General features: G+C 39.6%; 2 protein-coding genes across 2 annotated transcripts; both read right to left on the bottom strand.

Moving 5' to 3' along the window:
- Positions 1-382: 382 nt before the first annotated feature.
- On the bottom strand, positions 383-1644 carry ccl27b (chemokine (C-C motif) ligand 27b). Its single transcript, XM_047044538.1, has 3 exons — positions 1488-1644; positions 1223-1340; positions 383-929 (listed from the first exon to the last, which is right to left on the bottom strand). Exons 1-3 carry the CDS (start codon positions 1546-1548, stop codon positions 788-790), a joined length of 321 nt encoding a protein of 106 aa, XP_046900494.1. The 5' UTR covers positions 1549-1644; the 3' UTR covers positions 383-787.
- A 798-nt stretch (positions 1645-2442) lies between these two features.
- Positions 2443-21820, bottom strand: LOC124484197 (myosin-IIIb). Its single transcript, XM_047045015.1, has 30 exons — positions 21525-21820; positions 20854-20919; positions 20425-20555; positions 18214-18316; positions 15336-15438; positions 14983-15139; positions 14390-14492; positions 13936-14061; positions 12301-12409; positions 11782-11892; positions 11605-11705; positions 10926-11012; positions 10438-10503; positions 10203-10316; positions 9855-9966; positions 9499-9542; positions 9290-9355; positions 9045-9164; positions 7783-7868; positions 7613-7660; positions 7373-7420; positions 6979-7070; positions 5918-6100; positions 5550-5677; positions 5122-5327; positions 4526-4615; positions 4255-4420; positions 3624-3980; positions 3086-3149; positions 2443-2710 (listed from the first exon to the last, which is right to left on the bottom strand). The coding sequence occupies exons 1-30, from the start codon at positions 21624-21626 to the stop codon at positions 2703-2705; spliced, it is 3297 nt and encodes a 1098-aa protein (XP_046900971.1). The 5' UTR covers positions 21627-21820; the 3' UTR covers positions 2443-2702.
- Between the last annotated feature and the right edge of the window lie 1361 nt (positions 21821-23181).

The following is a 23181-nucleotide window of genomic DNA, read 5'->3' as shown; positions in this document are numbered from 1 at the left end:
GCAGAATCATTTTAAAAGAAGAAACACATTTTAAAAGAAGTATGGATGTGAAAATGGAGGATTGTTGCCATGAAATATCTTGAGCTTTGATTTCAATGTTCCCTCATTTAACATGAAGATGTATGATGTGTTCCTCAAATATATGCTGCAGTCAATACACTTCTTCATTTCCTCTAAGACTGATCCCCAGTGTGCCACTGTGACATCTTGAAATGCTCAACTGTGTACATGTGGACTTTATTTTGCTGGTGCACAGGCAATTTCTTTTTCAAGTTATACGCAGTATGTAAAAGCACCTCAGAAGTCTGAAATATTAATGATAGCATGCACCATAGCATAAACTGATTATATATTCTCTAAGGGAGATTACAGAATAGGTATATCCAGCCGTATGATTTATTCATAGCTTCTTAAAACAATAATAGTAGTAATAACAGTCAATGACTAACATAAAAACATTTGAAATTGTAAATGTCTAATGTTGGGTATATTTGGATATATGAAAAAGTATTTTCAGCAAGTACCATCACAAATGAAAAAGAAACGGAGTGGTAATCAAGACTGAATATGGATTATGCCAATAGTCTGAACATGAGAATACAGTCAATTGTAACCATTGGCGATTTTACCGCAGGTGCAGGGGGTGCATTTTGTTTGTTGTACTCTAATGATTAATTTTAAATTTAAGATCTAGAATTAATTGTCATTTTTTGTAAGCAAAATATTATAAAATCACTACCCTTTGCACCCCCAGTTTTAAAACCTAGAATCGCCTATGGTTGTACCCCTAGAAATTAACTGAAGTGGAAGCTTGCAACATGAGTTTCTCGTGGGTGAGATCTGTCTGAGCATGCCTCATCTGCTTGAGTCTTCTCAGGATCCTCCTCACTCTTAGGTCAGAACAGTATTTCTTACCATTTGCATATAGTCTAGAGGGAGACAGAGTGAGATTGTTAGAGCAAATGTTGTAAAAGGTAAACAGATGGTCTGTGGAAATGCAAAAATAGTTCTATGTGGTACTGACAATAAAAAATTTGTAGAGATAGAACAAAAGGCCACTAGCATAGAGATGTCAACAATTGAATGTCCTTGAAAGCTTTCAAGTGTTCTTGTAATCATGCAAAAGTATTTGATTCGGTATTAAGTTATGAAACATAACATTCAGCAATCATTCACGCAAGTGTATTATGTCAAATGTAATCCACTAGGGTGGTGTACTTACATCAGGGCTTCAATGTCACATGGCCCATGGCTGTTCTGCATTTCATAACGTTCCACACTCATTAGTAAACTCTGAGGAAAGTGCTTTGAGGTTGCAACACAACATTTAGGAATGGCTCCTAAAAATAAGCATTGGTGGTTACATCAATACAAAATAATAACAATTAAATTAGATTAAGTGAAGAGCTAAGTGGTAAGATACTGCTGGCCATGTAATCATTCACATTGCACAGTTCAGAATTTTAAATACATATAAATGTTATTACCTTGCACATCAGCAAACCAAACACCAGCACAAAGCATTAGAGCAAAAACCCTGAGATCCATCAATAAAAGGAAAAAGTCCAAAAGCTGGAGAAGAATGTGTCGTCTATCTTTGCCTTGTCTCAATATCTGGTTTCTTTTTTCTAATCTTTCCAGCCTTTGCGTGTACGAAAAACCACTCCCTTTACAGGTAAGACCTCATTGGCTTATTCAATTATGGTCAACACATTGTTATGTTAGTTTTCCCCAGGATCACGATAACTCTTATTGAGAGACTTGTTGCTCTTGTTGGTTCGTTGTAACTGTCTTAAAATGATTGTACTCGCTGTGAAATACATTATTGTTGCTTGCTTTTTCCACAGGTACACTCTTGCACTTTTGGGGTTCTTGCTGTTTAATTGTAACTTGTCTAACTACATGCTCTTATTGTTCTTCCCTTTGGGACTTATTTGGCTTCACAATGTATGCTTCATGTTTGGCTACCCGCAATGTTTGGGGCTATCTCGTTGTTATGATCAGTGACCTATGCACTTTTGTAAAACTCTCTCTTGGAAGTCGCTTTGGATAAAAGCGTCTGCTAAATGCATAAATGGAAATGTCTTTGGATAGGTTTTGTATGTTCAGTTTTTCTAAAATATTCAGTGTTAATTTCAAATTATATTCATTGAAAGGCTTAAGGCTTTTAATGATTTGAACAAAATACCCCATAATGAGGAACTGATTATTTTTCTTTTGAAATTGCAAATGTTGTCCATGCAGGAACACGTTTTATTAAATTTTCGATTCAGTCAGTGCAAATTCTATAACATTTGAGCCCATGTGAGCGGGGAGAAGATACAAACTCCACACAGACCTCAAAGATGGCCCACCTGTGCACCGCCCCAAGCAAACCTTGGACCTCTTGCTGTGAGGTGATCAGATGAATGTGAACTCAGGCAGACACATAGAAAAAAGGGATAATTTAAAACATGTTTATTCAGTACATGTAATAACTTAATTTACATTTAAATAGAGAAATAAACAGCTAAAACACAAATGACCTTTCAATTTAAAACAGCAGCCAGTAAAACTGAACAATTAAAATACTATTATTTGTAAGGAGGTTTTTCCATAAAATGTGTTCAGAAGTGTTCAGGCATTACAGAATATTGTCAAGGTTATTCTGTTTTTTAAATCAATGAACAGCAGCCATGAGTTAAAATACTCCTTCCTGTGGATTAGGAATCTGCAAGAAACAAATAAATACAACATGAAAAATGTTTCTCTTTACTGTATTATGCCTTAAGTATCATGAACAGATCAACGCATTCAAGACTAGGTAGGATTAGATGTGAATATCGACAACATGTGCAACTGGTGTCATTCCATCGCTTGTCAGTATCGCTTCCTCCCTTTCTTGCCCACACTGGGGTTCAATCTAAGGTCCTCTTGACTCACACATGCAATGATTACCTCTCAAACAACGCTTTATCCAGCTCTGCCACCAAAAAGCTAGCAATTAGATGCTGCGGGTGGGCGGTTTTTATACTGAATAGCGAGCCATAACAAATGCAACTCAGTTAAATATGCAGACGCACTAAAATTCTGTCCCATGACCTACCAGGCCTCTTCCAGGAAGGTGTAATGTGAGGGATAGAAGACTGATCCAGACTACCTGAGAAGTGCTGAGGAGGAGAGAGATCGAAGGGCAGGAAAGAGAGATTTAGACACCACTAAACCACATTTCTTTTCCAACCCCAATGGGCTTGAAAATAAAAGAAGAACGTAATAGTTTACTGATACCTAACCAATTCAAAGTTGTTGTTTTTAAAATCAGCAAATTCAAATGAACTCATTGTATTGGAATATTGAAAGACATGTCCCAGCAAGAGCTGTAGTCCTACATCATGTTGCTCTAAAATTGCAGTGGCAACTTTATTGGTAAATTCCGCAAAGGCACTTGTACTGACATGTCGGATGCAAGTTTTTATGCATCTCACACAAAGTGGCTTAAATATAATAACCCTCTATTGAGGCTCCTTGGTGATGTTTTTCTAAGGCTTGTATTGCAGTTTCTCAGTCGCTTTGGCGGATTTCTCAGATATATAAATATATTATGGATCCCTGTAGAAAAAGTCTTATCGATCACAATATCTCACCTGTTGCACATGCTGAATCTCCCGCATAGCCAGCCTTATAGATGGGTACAGCCTGGGAAATGTCCTCTTATTCTCACCCTCACCATCATACCCTCCAACACTTCTACCCTGCTGGAGTCTGCCCTCCCAGCTCTCTCCCTGAGCTTCCATCCTATGTCTGCGGTCAGAGATCCGCCGAAGGACCGGAGGTCGGTTGTCAGAACTAGGATTTTGACTTGGGGGCACAAAGAGACGCTGAAACTCCTGGTGGATCTGGTCTGGTTGGGATTCTTCCACCAACTCCTCCCCAGGCTGGAGGGACCGGTAGAAGGGGTGAATGCCCTTCAGCTCCTCGTAGTCTGGCTCCTGGTCACACATCTGGAAAAAACACATGAACAATTAATAGTTGTTGATGTCATTATTCGTCATGGTTTGGTGCAAAAAGGCCCAAGAAGTTATTTATATTGCCCATGGGTTTGAGTAGGGAACAAGGTAGTAAACTTAAAGGAAATTGAAACACTGAATTCTTATTTTTTATACCCCCATCCTTCAAGAAACTTTTACTGAAAGGAACAAAAAAGAATAGACTATATAAACACACAGCACACACCATAACCGTGTGTATAGAATAGTATAAAAGTATAGACCCCACCTGTCCACAGGGGCTGGTGAGCAGTTCCATCAAGGGCTTGATGCCAGTGTGGTTGTGGTATTCCACCAGGTCAGGCAGGGAAGAGTGGGCACGGTCCTCACCCAGGATCACATACTTCCCATTGGACTGCATGTCAATCATGTAGTGTCTGCAGCGGTTCTCCCCTCTGATTGGACACAGGAAGAAGTCACATGTCATGGGGTAAGAGGGTTTGGTCCCAAAAGCTTTTTAGGAGTGTTTTTGACAGTGTATGCGTTACCTTTAGCCTTACCTGTATGACAGTGTGTAACCCTTTCGGCTTTGTCCCACTCGGATCAGGAAACATCCGACAGGCTTGTCTGTCAGCAGGTCCTCAGATTGTCTATAAATCAGAGACACACCGACCAATGACAGTTAAAACTAAACAGCAACCATGAATTGTCTGTTCACTGAATTCTCACACTGAATCAGAAGAACCTTGTGGAAAAAATGGGATTTCCTATGTGCTTATTTTAATCAAAATCAGCTGTTACCCTTATCATCTGTTCAATCCTCTGTCTTATTACCCATTCATATGCATGTGTTGCTACTGTAACCGACTGTGTTCTGATGACAGTCACAGTTCCATGATGTAGTATCCGCCTGCCTACAATAACATACAGCTGTAGGCTGTATGTTCTTTGTTTTTCCCTATTCACTATGAACACTGTCCGCTGGCCTTCAGTGCAGAGTGAGACATGATTGAGATCAAAGCCTGGTGTTCATCTATTGTCAGAGATCTCTTTCACTCCCAATTTGCAGATTACAAAACTGAGAACTCAACGGTCACTCCGTTAATGAAGAGACAGACTAAACCCTTTGTTCGTCACCCCCCACTTTGTCTCTCACCTGCGTGTGATCATGCCATGGAACCAGCCGGGGAAGGCTCCGTCGCGCATCACCTTACGTGCTTGCGTTTCCTTAAACCAGCGAATGGTGTTCCTCCTCTTTGTGCTCCTCTCCCTCGCCCGCTCCTCTACGCTCCCTGCCCCTCCCACCAGCTCTGCAATGTGGGTGTTTAACGGACCGTCCAAAGCATTGTCGAAGGGAGTGGCCTTGGTGAGGGAGAATGACCGATATGAAACAAAACAGACAGAAGAGGAAGACTTTGAATAGAAACTCATGAGGTTGATGTGATAGGTTAGGATAACCTGAGTTGTAAAGGGCGGAAGTGGCAAGCCAGTGGTTGAGAATAACATGTTGATATGTTACACCACCACACTAGTATTTTGATCTTAAATCTTGTACCTTAACCACAATCTATGATCTCAACTCACCTCTAACATTTTACTGCGGGGTCGAGGAACAGGTGCAACCTTGGGTCCCCCGATCCCAACGAGGATGGAGCGAGGCTTTGGCTGGGGCTTTTTGCTCCTGGGCAGGGGGACAGGTGGAGAGGCTGGTCCTGGGAAACACACACAGGAAGGCAACAAACCATTCAAACAACCCAACTACAAACCAGTTCTATTTTTGTTATCGATATTGATACTACCAATATTCCTGATCATTTCCTGTGTGATACAGAGATAGAATACAAGTGACAAATATACAAACACAGACAGAAGTAAACAAAATGCATGAAAAGAGGATGTGTGAGTAAAACAGCATGAGGAAAGGAACATTTTCAGAAGAAAAAAAAACTCACTCTTGTTCTCTTGTTCCATTTCCAGACGCTTCTTTATCTCCTCCTCCAGCAATATTGTCCTCCTCCTCTCCTCCTCCTCCTCCCTTGCTTCCCTTTCCTCACCCTCTCTTTGGGCCTGTCTCTGTTTGCGCAATTCCACCAGCAGAGCCAGGTAAATCCTCCTGCAGCAAAAAGTGCGGTAGTCTGCAGAAAATAGACACATTTATAGTTTTTTGTATAATTTATATATTTTGTTTTTGCTTTAAAGAAATTGAGTGGACAGTTATCTCCTAATCTGAAGTGCCTCCCATACAATCACAGATGGTAAAATGGACCCTGCAGGATCTTTGAGTTTTAGTGCTACTAGCAAGTGCATGAGTACACATTGCTGTTTGTTGGTTGTACCACCATTGAGTAATGGTGGTGATGCTCGATTGAGATATCAATAGTCTTTTAGTCTGCCAAGCCTAGATGCCAGGGTAACATTGTGTACCCAGATTGAAAAACTGTCTCTTTGTGCAATCATGTCCCATCATGTGCTGTTTAATTCAAGTCTTCACTATAGTGTACACATCAGAAAAGAGATTTACCTTCAGGGTTCACAGTCACAAACCAATAAAACTACACTGACTGGTTTCTGACTGGCAGTTGAGCACTTTTTTAACGAAACATAAACAAAGCCATGAATGTACAAGATGAACTTTTGCAAGTACATACATGTACACAGTATTACATTTGTTTCTAAAAAGTACATTAATATTAATCATTACAAGATTATTTCTACAGATTTGCATTCATGTCAAAAGCATTGCGTCTATTGGCAAAAGGGCAAAAGCATGCATCTATGGTAGGGCTGACAAACTTTGCTCCTGGAGAGATCCTGGAGACCCTTCTGTAAAACCTTTCACTCCAACCCCAGTTGTGACAAACATGATTACGGTTGTCAACCAGCACATTAGAATAGGGTGTACTGGATTGAAGTTAAAATGAAAACTTATAGGACAACAGATCTTCAAGGCAGGGTTGGTCAGCCCTGTTCTACAGTATTGACAACATTATCATGTGCTTGGGAGGCTCATCACATTTCTGGATGATGAGGGCTGCTCTGCCCAGTCTCTCCAGCAGCCTGGCCAAGTCGTCCTGGTGCCAGTGCTTAAAGAACAGACGAGACGAACTGCCGGAGCATAGAGAGACAGAGGAAGGAAAAAGAGAAGATTGAATAAATAAATATAAATACTAAAAGTAGCATGACTTCTTATTTAGTGCACAGGATTGGTGCAGAGGATTACCTCCACTCCTCTAATCAAAGGGTTATTGTAAATTGTGAACCTTGATAATAAACTGACAAGCAATCTGTATGTGCAGCAACACTTTAGTAAGACAGAGTCAGCTGCTGACACATAACTGAAATCAAAACAATTACATTTATACCCAAATTAAATCCCAACATTGAATTGGTGTGGAGGGCATTCTTACCCACACTTCCAGCCATGGATCTCAGTAGTATTAAGAATGGACATGCAGCTGAGGAAAGAACAATAAAAAAAGGGTCAAGTAACTTTGAGACCAGTCTGTATTTTGTGTTCAACTAAACATCAAGTGCACTGTGAAAAGGTAAGCCTCCATGTTTTAGTTTAGGCTACCATTGCATCCTCACACTTCCACAAAATACAAAGAGTACATCTATCCTTAAATAATAAATAATGAAGTGCTTACCTTTCTTTGGTAAGCGGTAAATCAGGTTTTACTAGCAGGATGTTGTACCTGGAGGAGAAGGAGACTCAGTGTGATAACAAACCTGCATGTCAGTGCTACACCACTCATGTTATATACACAGAGATATATAACTCCTTCTTTCACTCTCATGCACAAACACACACACACACCTCTTTGCAAATTCTTGGAAGGTGGGCCGCCAACAGAATCCATCTCTTCGTATCCTAATGGTCTCCATTAAGCCATTATATCTCAACTGCAAAATAGAAGATGTGTGGTTCAAATCAACATTACATAAGAGCCACTGGCACTTACTAAAATATCTGCACTGATTTCTTAAGCACAGCACTGAAACCACCGCTCATATTTTGCATTCAATTTCCATGCACCCATTTATGAGTGCAATGCGAGTTCTGAACTGCAGGGGGCCATATAGCACAGTGTCAATTCAAACAGTTCTGAACTGCAGGGGGCCATATAGCACAGTGTCAATTCAAACAGATCAGAAAGCAGTTGGGGTTGTCTTATTTTAACAACTGCTTAATAAAGAGTAAAAAATATGCCTCAAATCAGTGACAAAGACACATGACACTTTTTGACTGACGCGTATTAAGCTGTAGAGCTGAATCAGGGGTACATGACTACATTTTTATTGCATTCTCATGCGCTACAGATCTTGAAAAAACGATGTAAAGAGTATCTAATACTTTAATAAGAAGTACTACTGTAATAATAATAATAATAATAATACTTTAATAAGACAAACTACAAAATAGATATTAATTGAACCGCTCAAATGACTTTACAGGACCATGTATGTCATTAATAGACAACACCCCTCCAGGCTATACACTATAATGTTTAGAGAACAATGTCCCCTCTTCGCTGTGTTAAGGATGAACCTCCCGAGGCAGAATTCCATTGACATTAACAGACAGCCAGCCAACTGGAAACCCTGTGACCTAACAAGCTAGCTGACTGTCTGGCTTACCAGCCACTGATTACTTTCCTTACAGGGCACAGTGGAATCACAACTATATGGTGGAGTGACCTACACCCTCACGGTTGGTCATAAAATATATTTGAAGAAACAAGGTAAATTTAGTCGTTTTAAAAGGTTTACTATGTTGAGAATGAAAGAACGTGTATCCAAAAGGCTAGAACATGTACTTAATTGAGTCATTAAGACATTTGATGTCGGTCATTAGAGTACAATGGGACAAGACAGACAGCTCAAAAACAAGCTTCACCCGTCCATCAGGTTAAGGGAGGCTAAAATGCCACTGAAAAATGGCCCTGGTTGCTGCTTAATCCACCTCTACAGTATAATTTTGAACTTGAAATATGGCCCTAGACAAGCCTGCCTATTGTACTGTTGTATAGTAATGGTATTGTAGTGAAGATTGGTGTTGTAATGTGTTTTGTTCCTCACCTGGTCCATGACTAGCTTGCTGTCCACTTGATCTGGCAGCTTACTGCCATTGGGTTTGATACAGCGAACAAAGTGAGGATTGGCAGCAAACATTTTCTCCATCAGCACAGCCAAGGAATGCTAGAGAGATGCACAGGGTTTCATTATCCATGATTGTCTGCAATTGGAGGCATGTGATGGAAATACAAACTTGCACATGGCTTTGAAATTTGTGACAGACTGATTTGCTTTAATTCCTACCATACCTTAAACTGAGCCCCTACAGAATGTTTCCTGGTAGAATTGAAGTTGTCATCCTCTTTCTGTTGGAGCTGAAAGGAAATAAAATGTAGTTAAGAACATCTCACAATAACCCCTGATGTCTACCTACTATTTTCCAGCCAGTCTGCTTTCTACTACACAAACTATCATATGATGCTTTCCTCTGTGAAATGAGACCAACAAAAGTGCCCACCTTTGCTTTGCGGGGCATCAGAGTCCCTGTTCTGGATATGGTGGCTGAAAAACACATGGAATGTGAATCACACTTGATTCAAGTTCAAGACACCAAACTGATAATAATTAAACTTTTAGTAAAGAGCAATAAACTACATCTACCTCATTGACCCAGTAAAAACACATGCAGGGTGTGTGTGCATCCTACAGTTCACTTTAGCTATACACTACAAATGAGTAGTGTATGATAGCATCATAGTACCTCAGCTAACCACGCACACACTTTAAATTAAGGGGTACAACACTATTTTCAATAAATGGCCTTTAGAGATTGAACTCTGAATCAAAGTAATCCCTTCAACTTCTCCTTTTCACCTGCAAAGAGCACACTGAGGAGAGGAGTAACACTGTTGATAAAGAGTCCTCTGATACTGGCTGGAATAGTGTCTCGGTTCTTTTCCAGGAAACCCTTCCCGTTATACTGGACCTGAGGAAAGGACACACAAATCACTGAAGAACAATCCCACACAACAAATTATTTGTACACAAATATATTTTTACCTTGCAAAACAATTTTTTTCCAAACCGCCTAGACAATACCCCATACTGTATATTGACGACAAAGAAAATAATTTATGATAACAAAATACAGAAATATCTCATTTGCAGGGGTGTTCACCCCAATTAATACAATGATTTGTTGTAGTAGCAAATGGTTGTCACCTTCCCGGCATAGTGCACCACGGTGAACAGTGGGCTGTGACTGCGCACCAGTTCGTAGTGGGGATTGCTTTTGAACTTGCTGTTCAGCTTCTCCACAAAGTTTTTATCTGAGGCCTAACAAAGAAGAAGAAAGAGGGTGGTTAGAGTGTCTGTGTAAATCACTCCTCCTGTTCAAATGAAAACACCGTCATATTTGCATGCCACACTTTGTTTGGAGAACATTTAGCAAGGTTACCTGAGGGAAGGCACTCTGCTCGTCCAGGAGAGACAGTATGCCGATGGGCTTTGTGAGGAAGAGGTCCTGCAAGGAGGGTAAGGGACATCATTTAGGGTACAACAGCAGCTGGTCACAGACATTTGTTGACAACCAATGAAATACATGCAAACTTGAGCGAACCAAATTAAACAATAATTTGTCTATCATGTGGCTTCAGCTAAGCTACGGAGAAATAAAATAGTTTTTGCCAAATTAAACAAGTGTCTCCCCTCTAGATTCAGATAACTAACATACACAAACTTCTGGTATGTTTGCATATGGCCTCTTCTGTGTTTGTGTGTGCTCTAAACTAAACCATACTGTCAGCAGAGAGACAAAACGCACAGTGGGCTATTAGTAGAATGACAGAAGTTGCAACAGAACAAGAAAAGAAATGAGGTGCAGATGAGTGTATGAGAAAGGAAACATAAGAGGTGAAGATAAAGATGGTGTTGAGCATCCCTAACCAGTATAGGTTTGTTGTCTTTAAAGGCAATGTTTTCCCATTGGATCCCTTCTTCTTTGTATTCATTCTGTTCCATCAGGAAGATATGCTGAGGAGGAAAAAACACCATCATGACATGGTTATGCTTGACCCAAAAGTAAAGATATTAAACTAACATCCCCTTTTCTGATTAACATGTTCTGGTCCAAAACAGAGGATTCACAGAGGTCTGATGCAGTAAGAACATAGAGGTGGGTTAGGGAGTAAGGATACAGCTGGGTGTTATTGTTGTCTGGCCTGTTTGTACTGTAGCACATGGATTAGTGCAGTGTTATAGAGCTGACTGAAAATGCGGGTACTTGCACAGCATTTTTTGGAGGTGATTAATGGCAGTGGTTAAGATACTTTTATAATGTTTATGTATATGTGTACACACCTGGTACCTAACCTTAAAACTACTAAACTAAAAAGCATCAATATCTTCACACACACACACACACACACACACACACACACACACACACACACACGGCCTGTGTTACCCGCACATTTGTTTTAGTTTTTTAGGTCATTAGCTTTTGTTTAAGAGTTTGGGTTGTAACATATCTTTTCAAGTCCTTCTAAAATGACAGTTAAAGCATGCATGGCTGGGTCCCTTAATAACAGGGCAACTTCCATCTGCTGCTTCTATTTATACTTACATGGTTAAAGAAGAACTGCAACTGTTCATTCGCCAGATTGATGCAAAGCTGCTCAAAACGGTTTACAGCAAAATTTTCAAATCCAAAAATGTCAAGAATACCTGGAAGAAATACACTTTAGTGAAATATCTACATACTCAAAAGAAAGGAAAACTTTTAGAAGGTTTATAAACTCACCTATTTCATGCATCTCAAGATCAACATTTGGTGCCAGAAGTTCGTTGATCTTGCTGACTATCCAACCAAACACTCTCCCATAGGCCACTTTAGCTATAGAATCCCTAGCATCTGCATTTACAAAAACATGAACAAAACTTAAAAGCAGCATTTGTGACAGAAAAACATGACATCTCAATTTGCAACTCTAGTCGAGCAAATTCAGATGTTTTTGGCATGGTGGAGACAATTTGTCCATAGTTTGTAAGTTATTTATGTGAGACATGCCCCCAGACAATTATATCCTAGATATTGCATGTATCCATCTAGACATACAGAACACATAAATTATGTCAAATCCAGAAGGAAAAACATTAAAAGCTATGCAAATACCATCCTATTACCCTCTGGGATCAGTTTCACAAAGGAACTGTGCCCTCAGGCAACCCCAGTGACTAGGGCAATTGCATCATTGAGGGTCTGTTGTAAGTGTACTCCTTTAACATGCTGACATTGAAAAGATTCTGTGTTGGTTCTCACCTTCAGCTTGCTGCTGGTTATGAAGTCTACGGATGACCTCACCTCGGGTCATGGTCAGGGTACAGGTCAAACTCCTCAGTAGCTCCTCCTCCTGAACCCCAAACTGACCCTGGGGGCCCAAACACACACACGACTGTCAACACACTCCCTGAGCTCTTTCCACAATAAAATAATGAAGATGATGTTTATTTCACAACATGAATATGCGGTCACCTGCGGATCCCAGATCTGCTGATATTCATCAATAATGCAATCCCTCATGTGATATTGCTTAATTAACTACTACCTTGTACCAAGACAGACATTACTTGTAAGGAGTAAGGACTAGAAAACACATTGTGCAACAGCTTAACCAGAGAGAAGTAGGAACAAAGAGCCCTCAAACATTCTGGCGACTCATTTTACTGCAACATTGTTTATTTTATATCGTCATGTATATTTTGTATTATGCTTGTCAATACAGCTAGAACAGCCATTTCCCCAGGCATGAAGAAAGTACTACTGAACTCTCTCTCTCTGCTCCATACAATGAAATGCAAGGAGTGGACAAGGGTTGGCTGATCCAGTTTAATCTTAGAAGTGTTGTTCACAGTGCCTCTCTCCCAACATAGCCTTGTGACCTTTAATGGCTATTTTGTCTTATCAGACCAAGCCAGATGAGGCTCAAGCTCTGCTTTAAAAAGGGTGTGGATGGTAGAGGGGGAAGGGCAGTGATTCATTAATGGTTGTAGAATGGGTTTGCGATCAGGCATGCACATGGTTACCTGTTAAATAGGGTTTCATTTTTTTAGCGCACTATACAATAGTTGATGAACACATTCACAAAAACACATGCAAAAGGTACACTATGAAGTATGTGCTAAATAGACAAATGGGTATGTACATCGGTAGCACAAATACATTTCAGATGGAAAGATTATAGATCAATATGCGGGTAGAGGACTGTAACAATTAAATCAACAATAACCTTTACCCAATGTACACTCAGTGTAAAGTTTTTCGTTTTGTGTTGGTGTACTCTACATAAACACACACCTCTGGCTTTTGAGCACACACCCTTCATTCACCGCATGACTGCTGCAGATGACAAATGTGTCAAAAAGTCAGACAGAAACCATCCTCCCTTTATCTAGCACCAACCTTTGAAACATTTTACAACCAACCATATACTGTCGGGTAAACTGTGTTGTTATGTATAATGAAATGCAGTACCATTTGTATCAAATTGAAAGAGGAAGTGCTGAAGGCAAAAACATAGAGGGAACACCATTTATGTTCTGTAAAAAGTTAGTTATTCTAACCAGGCCAATAAAAAACAGGAGTGTCTGATAACAAAAGAATGACAAATGTAATGGGAGAATAGGTAGCAATCACAGGACTTAACCTTCCTAATCAATCCAATAATCTTACCAAATCATCCCATACAGATCCAAAGAGAATTGAGGAATATGGAGGCAGCTCTAGATTAAACTAAACTCACCCAACTAACTAATCAACCAAATAAACTAAACTATCCCAGCAAGTTTACCCCCCACCAACCCACAAAACATACCAACTTAATCCAACTAAACAACCTTGATATCCCAACCAGCCTAAAAAAGCCAGACTGACTGAAAATTGTAGAGCGTGACTTACAGCAGTAGCTTTGAGCCAGCCCATGGACTTGTCTGTGACCTTGACACTGTCTGTGTCGGTGGGTTGAAACATAGTGTTGCCCAGAGACAGGATTCCTGCCAGAATGGTCATCATGTCTACTTTTTCCTGGATAGACAACAAAATACAGATGTTTCATTTGTCAAGCATATCAATCATTCAAGGAAACCAATTGACTGATTCACTGTTTTAAGAAATACAAAACTGTCAATAGAAAAATACATGATATAATTAACAAAGATTTGGCAGATTAGAAAATAATAAACTAATTGTCCTCATTCACAAGAACAATTCACCTACTGCAGCTCCTATGAGGAAACAACAAACACAACAAGGGAAACATAGTACCGCACATGTACAAAAGCACCTAGTACAGTACAATTCGGCATTTGTGAAAACAGTGAGGATTGTAATATCCAGTTGTCTGAGGTTTTACCTGTTCCTCGAAGCCCACCATATCCATGGCGTTGCACACCTCGCGATACTTCTCGTTCCACCTGCTCCCCATATCTTCAGAACCGAAGCGTCCGTCCAGATACCTAACACATATTCTAATTGGTTTATTTTTGTACAGATTCTATAGACAAAAAGGTATCCCTTCCAGACAGCCAACACATTATATACAAACAAACCTGCACAGGCATGCAATAGACTAATGCACGGGAGGCTAGTTTGTGCGATAGACTAATGCAAAGAAGGGAGATTGGCATTTTGGAATGGAAGGGAGAAAACAGGACAGAGTAACACGGCAGACATTGCTATTAAAAAAATAAAAATAAACTTTTTGCAAAACTGTGTTGCTTAGGTGGCCGCCTTAAATTGAAAAGTACTGCAGGAAACCCTGCATACCCCAGTCTTACAGAACTTTCTTTGATGCATTCACACAGGCTTCCTTTCTAATACTTTACACAAGGGTACATGCAACAGCATAAACTACCATCAGCTATCGGCGATAGATGCAGTGACCGTTGACAACATTTTGAATTTGGAAAACGTGTGCCTTTCGCCCAACCCTAGGCTGTGACCCACCTGTACTGTGTAGGATCCAGAAGGCCATACATCTCCTTGTCATCTGGTGAGATGCCTGCAAGCATGAAGTAGAAGATATGGAAGTTCTTCTCTCCTTCATCCTGGTGGACCACGCGAGACTTCTCCAACAGATACTCGTTGATCTTGGCACCTTTTACTGTTGAGACCGAGACAGACAGTGACTACAAATACAATAAGACTACCAAGAGAGAAGAAAGCTTACACAACTGGTAGACATACACACACAGAGAGCTCCAAGAGAGAAGAAAGCTTACACAGCTGGTAGACATACACACACAGAGAGCTGCTCACACATGATCAACACAAGGTCCATACACAAACATGTGACCCACCTGAAGAGTTGTAGAAGCGCAGCTGAATGTATTTTCCAAAACGACTGCTGTTGTCATTCATGACAGTCTGGGCATTGCCAAAAGCTTCTAGAAGAGGATTCACCTAAGGATGACAAAACACAACATTATTAAAGTAGAGGAACTCCGATTCTAGTACAATGGCTGGAAATGACTGTCTGGAGCCTAGTAACGTGGCTGGAATCTTTTTTTAAACACAGTGAAACGCTTATGGAAACATTTGCACAAAATTAATTTATGGAAACACTTGATTTGAAAACACAAATTGATTTCAATATAAACTGATCAATTTAGTACAACCTATGGAGTATCCATTTAGTCCATACTCTCCTTCCATCTGTAAAGTGTTACAGAACCCTCTGCTATCACTCCAGTGGGTTTCCCTCAGCTGTCCACCTTCTGAACTTTGGACTCAAGCGCTGACCCCACTCAGTAACCTTCCACTACTACTGTACTATTAAGGACAGATGATAGAACAGTAATGTGTCTGAAGATATTGCAGAACATATTTTCACAAGTTAAACCGGTAACACAGGATTTCCTCCTCACTGAAAATGTGTGTGGAAATGTTACAACTGCAGTGTTTCCCCTACCATTATATGAAGGGGGGTGGCCCTGTAAGGTCAAGTTAATTTTTTTATATAGCGCCAGATCACAAAATAAGTCATTTAAGGTTCCCTTTCCTATAGGTCTATAGCTTGCTCTTTTATTAAACAGACTAAATGGCCTTATGTTATTTATCTTTTTACACGACGGCATGTTATTTCTGTCTCTATAGCAGTGGTTCCCAAAGTGGGGGTCGCGACCAGCGAGGGGGGGTCGCGAGATGATTTCCAGAAATCAAGGAACATTTTAAAACAATTATAAATAGCATATTTTAGCCCAAAATCTAACAAGTTAGTAGTTAAATTAGTGCATGCAAATAAAAAAGCCATCAGCCTTTTGATTTTCCATTCACTGTAAATACGGTAAACCATCTGACATCCGACCAGGAGGACGCATTAGTTGAACTGTCAAGCGACCAAACGTTAAAGGCAGCGTTTTCAGCCAAGACACTGGCTGAATTTTGGATTTCAGTGGAGAGGGAATACCCATTGCCGCGGGAACTAGGTGTGCTGAGGGTGTTGCAGCAAACACATAATGTGCATGCATTAGCAAGTTACCCCCCCCCCCCCCCAAAGCTGTACACCTAGGGGAAACACTAAACTGGCCCTATCCAAGCTAGTTTATATGGGCCAGGCAACTGAGCTTGGTTCAGATCAAAAGAACACAGAAAACAGTAGGTGGAAATGGAAAACCTGAAATTGCAAAAAGGCCTACTCCCTAACAGCTCCACTATACTGGAAGAATGTGTCATGCTAGCCACTCCTTCTGTGACTTTGTGCTAAAGTACGCAAGGTATATGCACTGGTCTGAAATGTCTAGTGTTCCCTTGAATTAGCTGGAAGACATTCAATTAGGTTTATTATAGTATTTGGCTACATACTGTCTACCTCAGATTAATGAAATGATGTACTCACCATCTACATATAGGCTGTAGATGTAGTGTGTGTAAACACACACACACACACACACTCCTGACCCCAGAGCAGTGTAGCTCACAGCCATGGAACAACTCACTTCAACTGAAGTTTAAATGCATTTTCTAGGAAGAGCCATTGGAATTTTCCAAACTCACTCAAGTTTTAGGGGTCCCACATCATCTCCTCTCCTACTGAGAATTTCTCCTGGCACAAAGTCATGCGAAAATGAAGACTGGAGAGTCATCAGTAATCAGAGTATTTACCAAACACAAACAGGGAAGCTATGGGATGTAAAGACAGAAGCAAAAAACATTCTGTTGTGAAATACCAAGTCAGTATCAAGTGGTTGAAAGGGGTTAGGAAAAGAGCTACTGGTTGACTCAGAAGAGTGATAGGTTTGAGTGTTAGGAACAGCTCAAATATAGAGATCTATAAGTTAGAATTGCATTTGAGGTTCAAAGGGGCTAGAATAATCTCCCTTTCCTCCCAATGGGTTGTTGCCAATCTATCAAAAATCCAAGGTTAATGTTGATGTTTGTATTAAAAAAATTGTATGGGAAATGTACAGAAAGACTTGAAATAGGAGAATAGTACAAGCCTTAATCCATATAGACTACTTTGTTTACATAGCCTTGGAGCGAACCTTGAGCTACAATTCCAGACAGAAAAAGACAGGGGCAGTTCCGTTTTAGGATTACATCTCATCTTGCATATCTCCATAGCGTCCAATTTCCTTCTAAGGATAATGCAATTTCCCCTCACAACAGCATAAATGGTTCGAAAGAAAAAGCACAACCGCAACTATGCAATTGTTTTTACATTAACCTAATCGGAGGCTATTAACAGTTTGATATTGAACCTCCAATAATCTTTCCACCAAAGACTCCTTGGTTGGCTGCTTAAAGTCAATAAACAAACTGCTTGTAATGTAGAAAAACGCATTCCTGGACTAGATGACGTTGATCACGTTACAACCTGTAAGGCAGTGCTACAAGTCCAACCAGAAAATCTACTTGAGAGTAAAGGCAGTACAAACATACCGGGTTGTCATAAATTACTCAACATTTTGGGATATGACGTGAATACAGCTCAGTGGTAGAGCAGCTGATCACAGCTCAAGAGACAACGCCAACGCCTTACTTTACAAGCCTGAGAAGCGTGCAGTAATAGTGAACCATGGTTAACAAACATACACAGACTTGAAAAACTGACCCACCTTAATCTCACACATCACCCCAGCCTGCTCCCTAGAGTACTATTGATATGACTTACCCTTATAAAGGGTAAGAGGACTACATTGCTGCTTGGTTATTCTTCATTTTTATACAATATTCTACCTGTAGTATCTGTTGTTCCAGTTGGGAGTTGGCCCTACATAACTCCATGATGTGTCGGAGCAGTAGCTTGGTGCTTTCAGTCTTTCCAGCTCCACTTTCTCCACTGTAAAAAAGAAACAAAACAACAACACATACATTTAAAATAATGCATTGAAAAGAAAAGAAAAAACATGATATCCACAATGCCATGCTAGCTAGGCCTGAACATGCTTGTTCACAAACAAGTTGAGACTGCTTCTGATCCAGGACTGGAAATAATTTGGCAGCCAAATTACAAGAGCCATGAATGCTTGCCTACCAAGCTGATAAACAATTGATATTAATTCACCCTAAAAAGTTTTTTGCATGAGGCTCACAAATGTGCACATGCTTTCTTGTGTGTGTACAAGCACGTTTAGCATTCTACACTTCTTAGGGAATAAGAAAAACATGGCATGGGGTAAAATGTGATATGGGTTGATTCCAAGGGCATGGTCACTAATGTGTGGGAGTCATTTCCCCTAACTGATAAGGTATAAAGCACAACACAATTTTCTTCCTGTGTTCAGAGGTTGTCGGAAGTAAGACAGAGCCAATATCAACTAAGGTGAATAGGTATATAAAAAACAAAACCTAGATATATGCATATACTTTGGAAAATTATTGATAATGGCTGAAATAAAACCACTACTACTACCACCACTACATCCTTTTATCACCAATGGCAACTATCGCTTTAGCCCCTTACAAACCCTGAGTGGCTGACCGGTTCATTGGTCAGTGACATTGTTGTAACCCAGGGTGACAGGGCCCATTCAAAGACTGCTGGAACCAAGAGGCCAGTGTGCTTAACACACAATGGGAGAAAGGCTAAATAACCCAGATGTATGGATGGAGAAAACTACAAACGTGTCTTTGTTTATACAATGTTAGGGTCAACCTATCGTATCGCCCAGACAGAAACTGGAGGCTGCCCACAAAAAAAATCACAAAGGATGAGAAGACCCTTTGTAAATTACTTCAGTAGACTTCGTTACTGGTTAAAAACAACTGCCAATTTGGGATACTAACTCATTGAAATCTTGCATTTATAGCTACATGTCACTAAAGATTTGTTTCTCCCCCCCCCCCCTAACTATGATAAAAAGGGAAAGTAAGCAACTAAATTAGAAACATCGCTAAATTTCACAAATACAAGTAGAAGAGTGCACCAAAATTGTTGTTGATCTGATTTGAGGCCAGCTCATGCTTTCTTCAGCACACACATAGCTAATCTATGGGAATGTTGAACAAAAAGACATTTGCAATTTTACGAGTTTAAGAGTTTTTTTACTGCTGCTTTTTTTTTATAATGACATGCTCATTTACAATGAAGTACCCCACCAACAGTTTTGAAGCCAGAAATAAATTACATTTGTGTTTGATATCATTTAAAGGCAGAAGCATATATTTAGAAAGGCTTCTTTTACTCTTCACTGCTGCTAAATCCATTGAGGTGAACTTCCTTTCCTCAGCCATGTTTACAGTGGTTGTGCAGTAGGTTTATGCAAGAGCAGTGTTTCAGTGTATGCTCCATCCTTAGGGAGATATTCACATATTACAGTGGAAAAGCTCTGCTTGATTCTGGAGTCACGTGTAAACCAAACCAAGCCTCCCTCCTACAGTGGAAAAGTAATTATGGTTTCATAAAACTGAAGAAATATAATTTTAAGGATTTTTTTTTCTGTAGAGATGTCGTGAGCCAACAATGATGAGAAATGGAGGTTGCTAGTAAGTGCTGGATGAAGAGTGGTAGAGAATGAGAACAAGACAGCAAGGGGAAGTGGAAATGAACAAGAATAAACTGCTGGATATGAAAAATACTGGTGCAACCAAACAAAACTCAATTTAGCCAGGCACACCAGAAAAACTGTTTCCTCAACAACTTATCCACAATTCAAGTTGAAAGGTCATGCTGACATGACAAGACTGGTGTTTATGTGACCACAAAAAAAACACACCAGCTAGCCCAACTGCAGCAGTGCTAATCCACTGACAACATATTCATACAGCAGACCTGCAAGTTCTTACTATAATCATTTATTGTATCCATCCCTATGGCGAAAGAAGGGAGGGTCGCATTGTTATTATAATGCTTTAACTGAGATTAAATGGATTGCATAAGCCTGGGCTGGGCAGAACATAGTTGCATTGGTTTGAGTATTCTTCACATTATCATACTGTAGCACCCACCTGATAACAATACACTGGTTCTGTGGTTCTGTGGCCAGACGTCCAAGCATGGACTGGTAGGCTCTGTCTGCCACAGCGAATATGTGAGGTGGTAGTGAACTTTTCTCATGGCACTTGTAGCTCTCTGACACCTGTGTCCAGATTCAGGCAAGATGTTAGAGAAGGAAATAAAACTAGCACTTTTCATTTGTTACACAATTAGCATATGTCTCCTTATACAATACAGAGAACTGGGAAAATGTTGTTCAACAAAACATACTGTAAAGTGTGGATGTATATCCCAGACAAAAGCATTCCTACAGGGGAGGAATCTTTGATTGTAGACAAAAGGGAGAATTAGCCTTGTCAGACTGAGTCATGAACAGGCCAGCCTTCAGGAGAACCTGCCAGCTCAACTAAACAGTCTGTTTGTCTTGTGGAAGTACTTACTTTTTTCTCATAAAGAGGGAGGTATTTAAAGGGATTGATGGCCACCAAGATGTCCCCAATGTAGGTCTGAAGAAAGGCGACATAATAAATAAATAAATGTTAGTTTACAAGCAACGGCTGACGTGTTTTCATACAAATCTTTTATATTCTTCACAAACAGAAAATAATCCCTCGGTGAGATTCCAGTAAACCCTCACTAAATATCGGTTGATAAACCCACCTCTCAAAACATGGAGATAATAAAAGCTTTGCTTGGAAGAATTTAGCAACGTGTTAAAAGCACTGGGAACTAAACGCAATAGAGTGGCAATCGTGCAGGCTAATCCTATTGCAATGAACCGGTGTATGGTAAAAAAGTATGTGCAATTAGATCTAGTAGCTTTTCTTTTTACCCATCTCTCAAAGCCATCATGAATGGCACTATATAACAAATACCAAGACAGGGCAAAGGGTTTATAATTTCCCTTGACGTGGAACGTAGCCTACTGCACTTGAAAAAGAAGAGAACGTTTAGTAGCCCATCCTATGAACACAAAATCTCAACATTTAACTATCGTCGCAGAATATGAAAATGTCTGTTTTTCTAAAGGACTTAGGCAACAATTACATTTTTCAAATGTGGGTGAAACAGCAGAGTTCACGTGAAATTTTAAGCCTGTTTGTTCACTCACATAGATGCGATCTTGATTAAAACGTCGAGTCAGGGACTCCAACAAACTCTTCTCATCCAAGTCCGACAACGCTGCCAAATCTTCACAGAGCGACTCCACCATTGCTTAAATTTAAGAAGAATTTAAAACACACGTGCTAGGCTACAACAATGTTCCAAAACTTGACTGAAACCATAAGCAGACCATTAAGCCCCAGCTTGGGGAACCGCAGCAAAGTTTAAACCGCAGTGACCAACTGTATGCTGCATGAACTGCAGTTCAAATGACATTATGTCTCCCTCGGAACTGAAAAGCTAAATTGCAAAGGTTGTTTGTTCCCGCCCCTTTCTTTGAGAGCGCTTTAACCAATTTCTTCAAAGTTTACATTTTAATCCAAAATAAATCCAAAATAAAGCCTACTAACTGCTTAAATTTATTTATTCATGATTAAATACATGTTTTGATATACGTCAGATGTTTTTTGTTTTATGGATTTAAGCTGTTATACAAATAGTATGAAGCAATTCAGTGAAACATTGTGTAGGCCTATATCTATCAGCAAGGTGAAGTTAGTTTCATTTTGACATTCAACATGCGTCTCACATTCGGGAAATTCTAACCCTAACCCTAGTTTGCAGCATCGCGTTAGGGACCGGGTTTAAACTACCTATTCAATTGAGTAAAACGATGACATAGTATTTCATCAAACTACCACTTCCACAACCATTAATTTTTCTATTACGTTTTTTTAAAAGGATGGACAATTGCTAATCTCTGAAATAGCATGAAATCCTCGTAAATCGTAATAAAAAACGTAAATCGTTTTAAAAAAACAAAATTTTACAAATATCAAATATACACCAGATTATTTTAATAATGTCAGACCTACTTTCACTTCCTTTACTTTTTCAATTAAGTTTGAAACAAAATGATAGAAAATCGCTAATCTCTGAAAATAGATACGTAATTGAAAAAGTAGGCTAAAGGGTATGGAAGAAGGCCAGACTTTATTAGAATAATATGGTGTCAATTTGAGATTTTTGACACAAATTTGAAAAAGCTTTTAAATTTAGCGAGGAGTTCATGCTATTTTCAGAGATTAGCGATTTTCTATCGTTTGTTTAAAAACGTGATCGAAAAAGTAAAGGATGTGGAAGTAGGCCAGAGATCACTAGAATAATCTGGTGTAGGCCTATATTTGAGACTTTTCAGTACAGATTTGAAAAAGTTATTACGTTTAGCAAGGATTTCATGCTATTTTCAAAGATTAGTGATTTTCTATCATAGAAAAAAAATGTTTATTGAAAAGTTAAAGGGTGAGGAGGTAGGCCAGACTTTATTGGAATAATATGGTTTCAATTTGAGATTTTTTGACATAAACTTGAAAAAGTTATTAAGATTAACAAGGATTTCATGCTATTTTCAGAGATTAGCAATTTTATATATATTTCAAACTTAATTGAAAAAGTAAAGGATGTGGAAGTATACCAGACATTATTAGAATACTCAGGTGTCCGTTTGAGGTTTTATATTCATAGAAATATTATAATAGCCATCATTTTTTATGACTATAGTAGTTCAAACCCTGTCCCTAACCCGATGCTGTAAACTAGCGTTTTCCGAATGTGAGACGAATGTTGAATGTCGAATATGAAATTAACTTAACCTCGGTAGGCCG

Source organism: Hypomesus transpacificus, chromosome 22 (assembly GCF_021917145.1).
Source record: "Hypomesus transpacificus isolate Combined female chromosome 22, fHypTra1, whole genome shotgun sequence".
NCBI lineage: Eukaryota > Metazoa > Chordata > Actinopteri > Osmeriformes > Osmeridae > Hypomesus > Hypomesus transpacificus.
The sequence above is the reverse complement of the archived record's forward strand: the minus strand, read 5'-3'. Positions and strand labels throughout refer to the sequence as shown.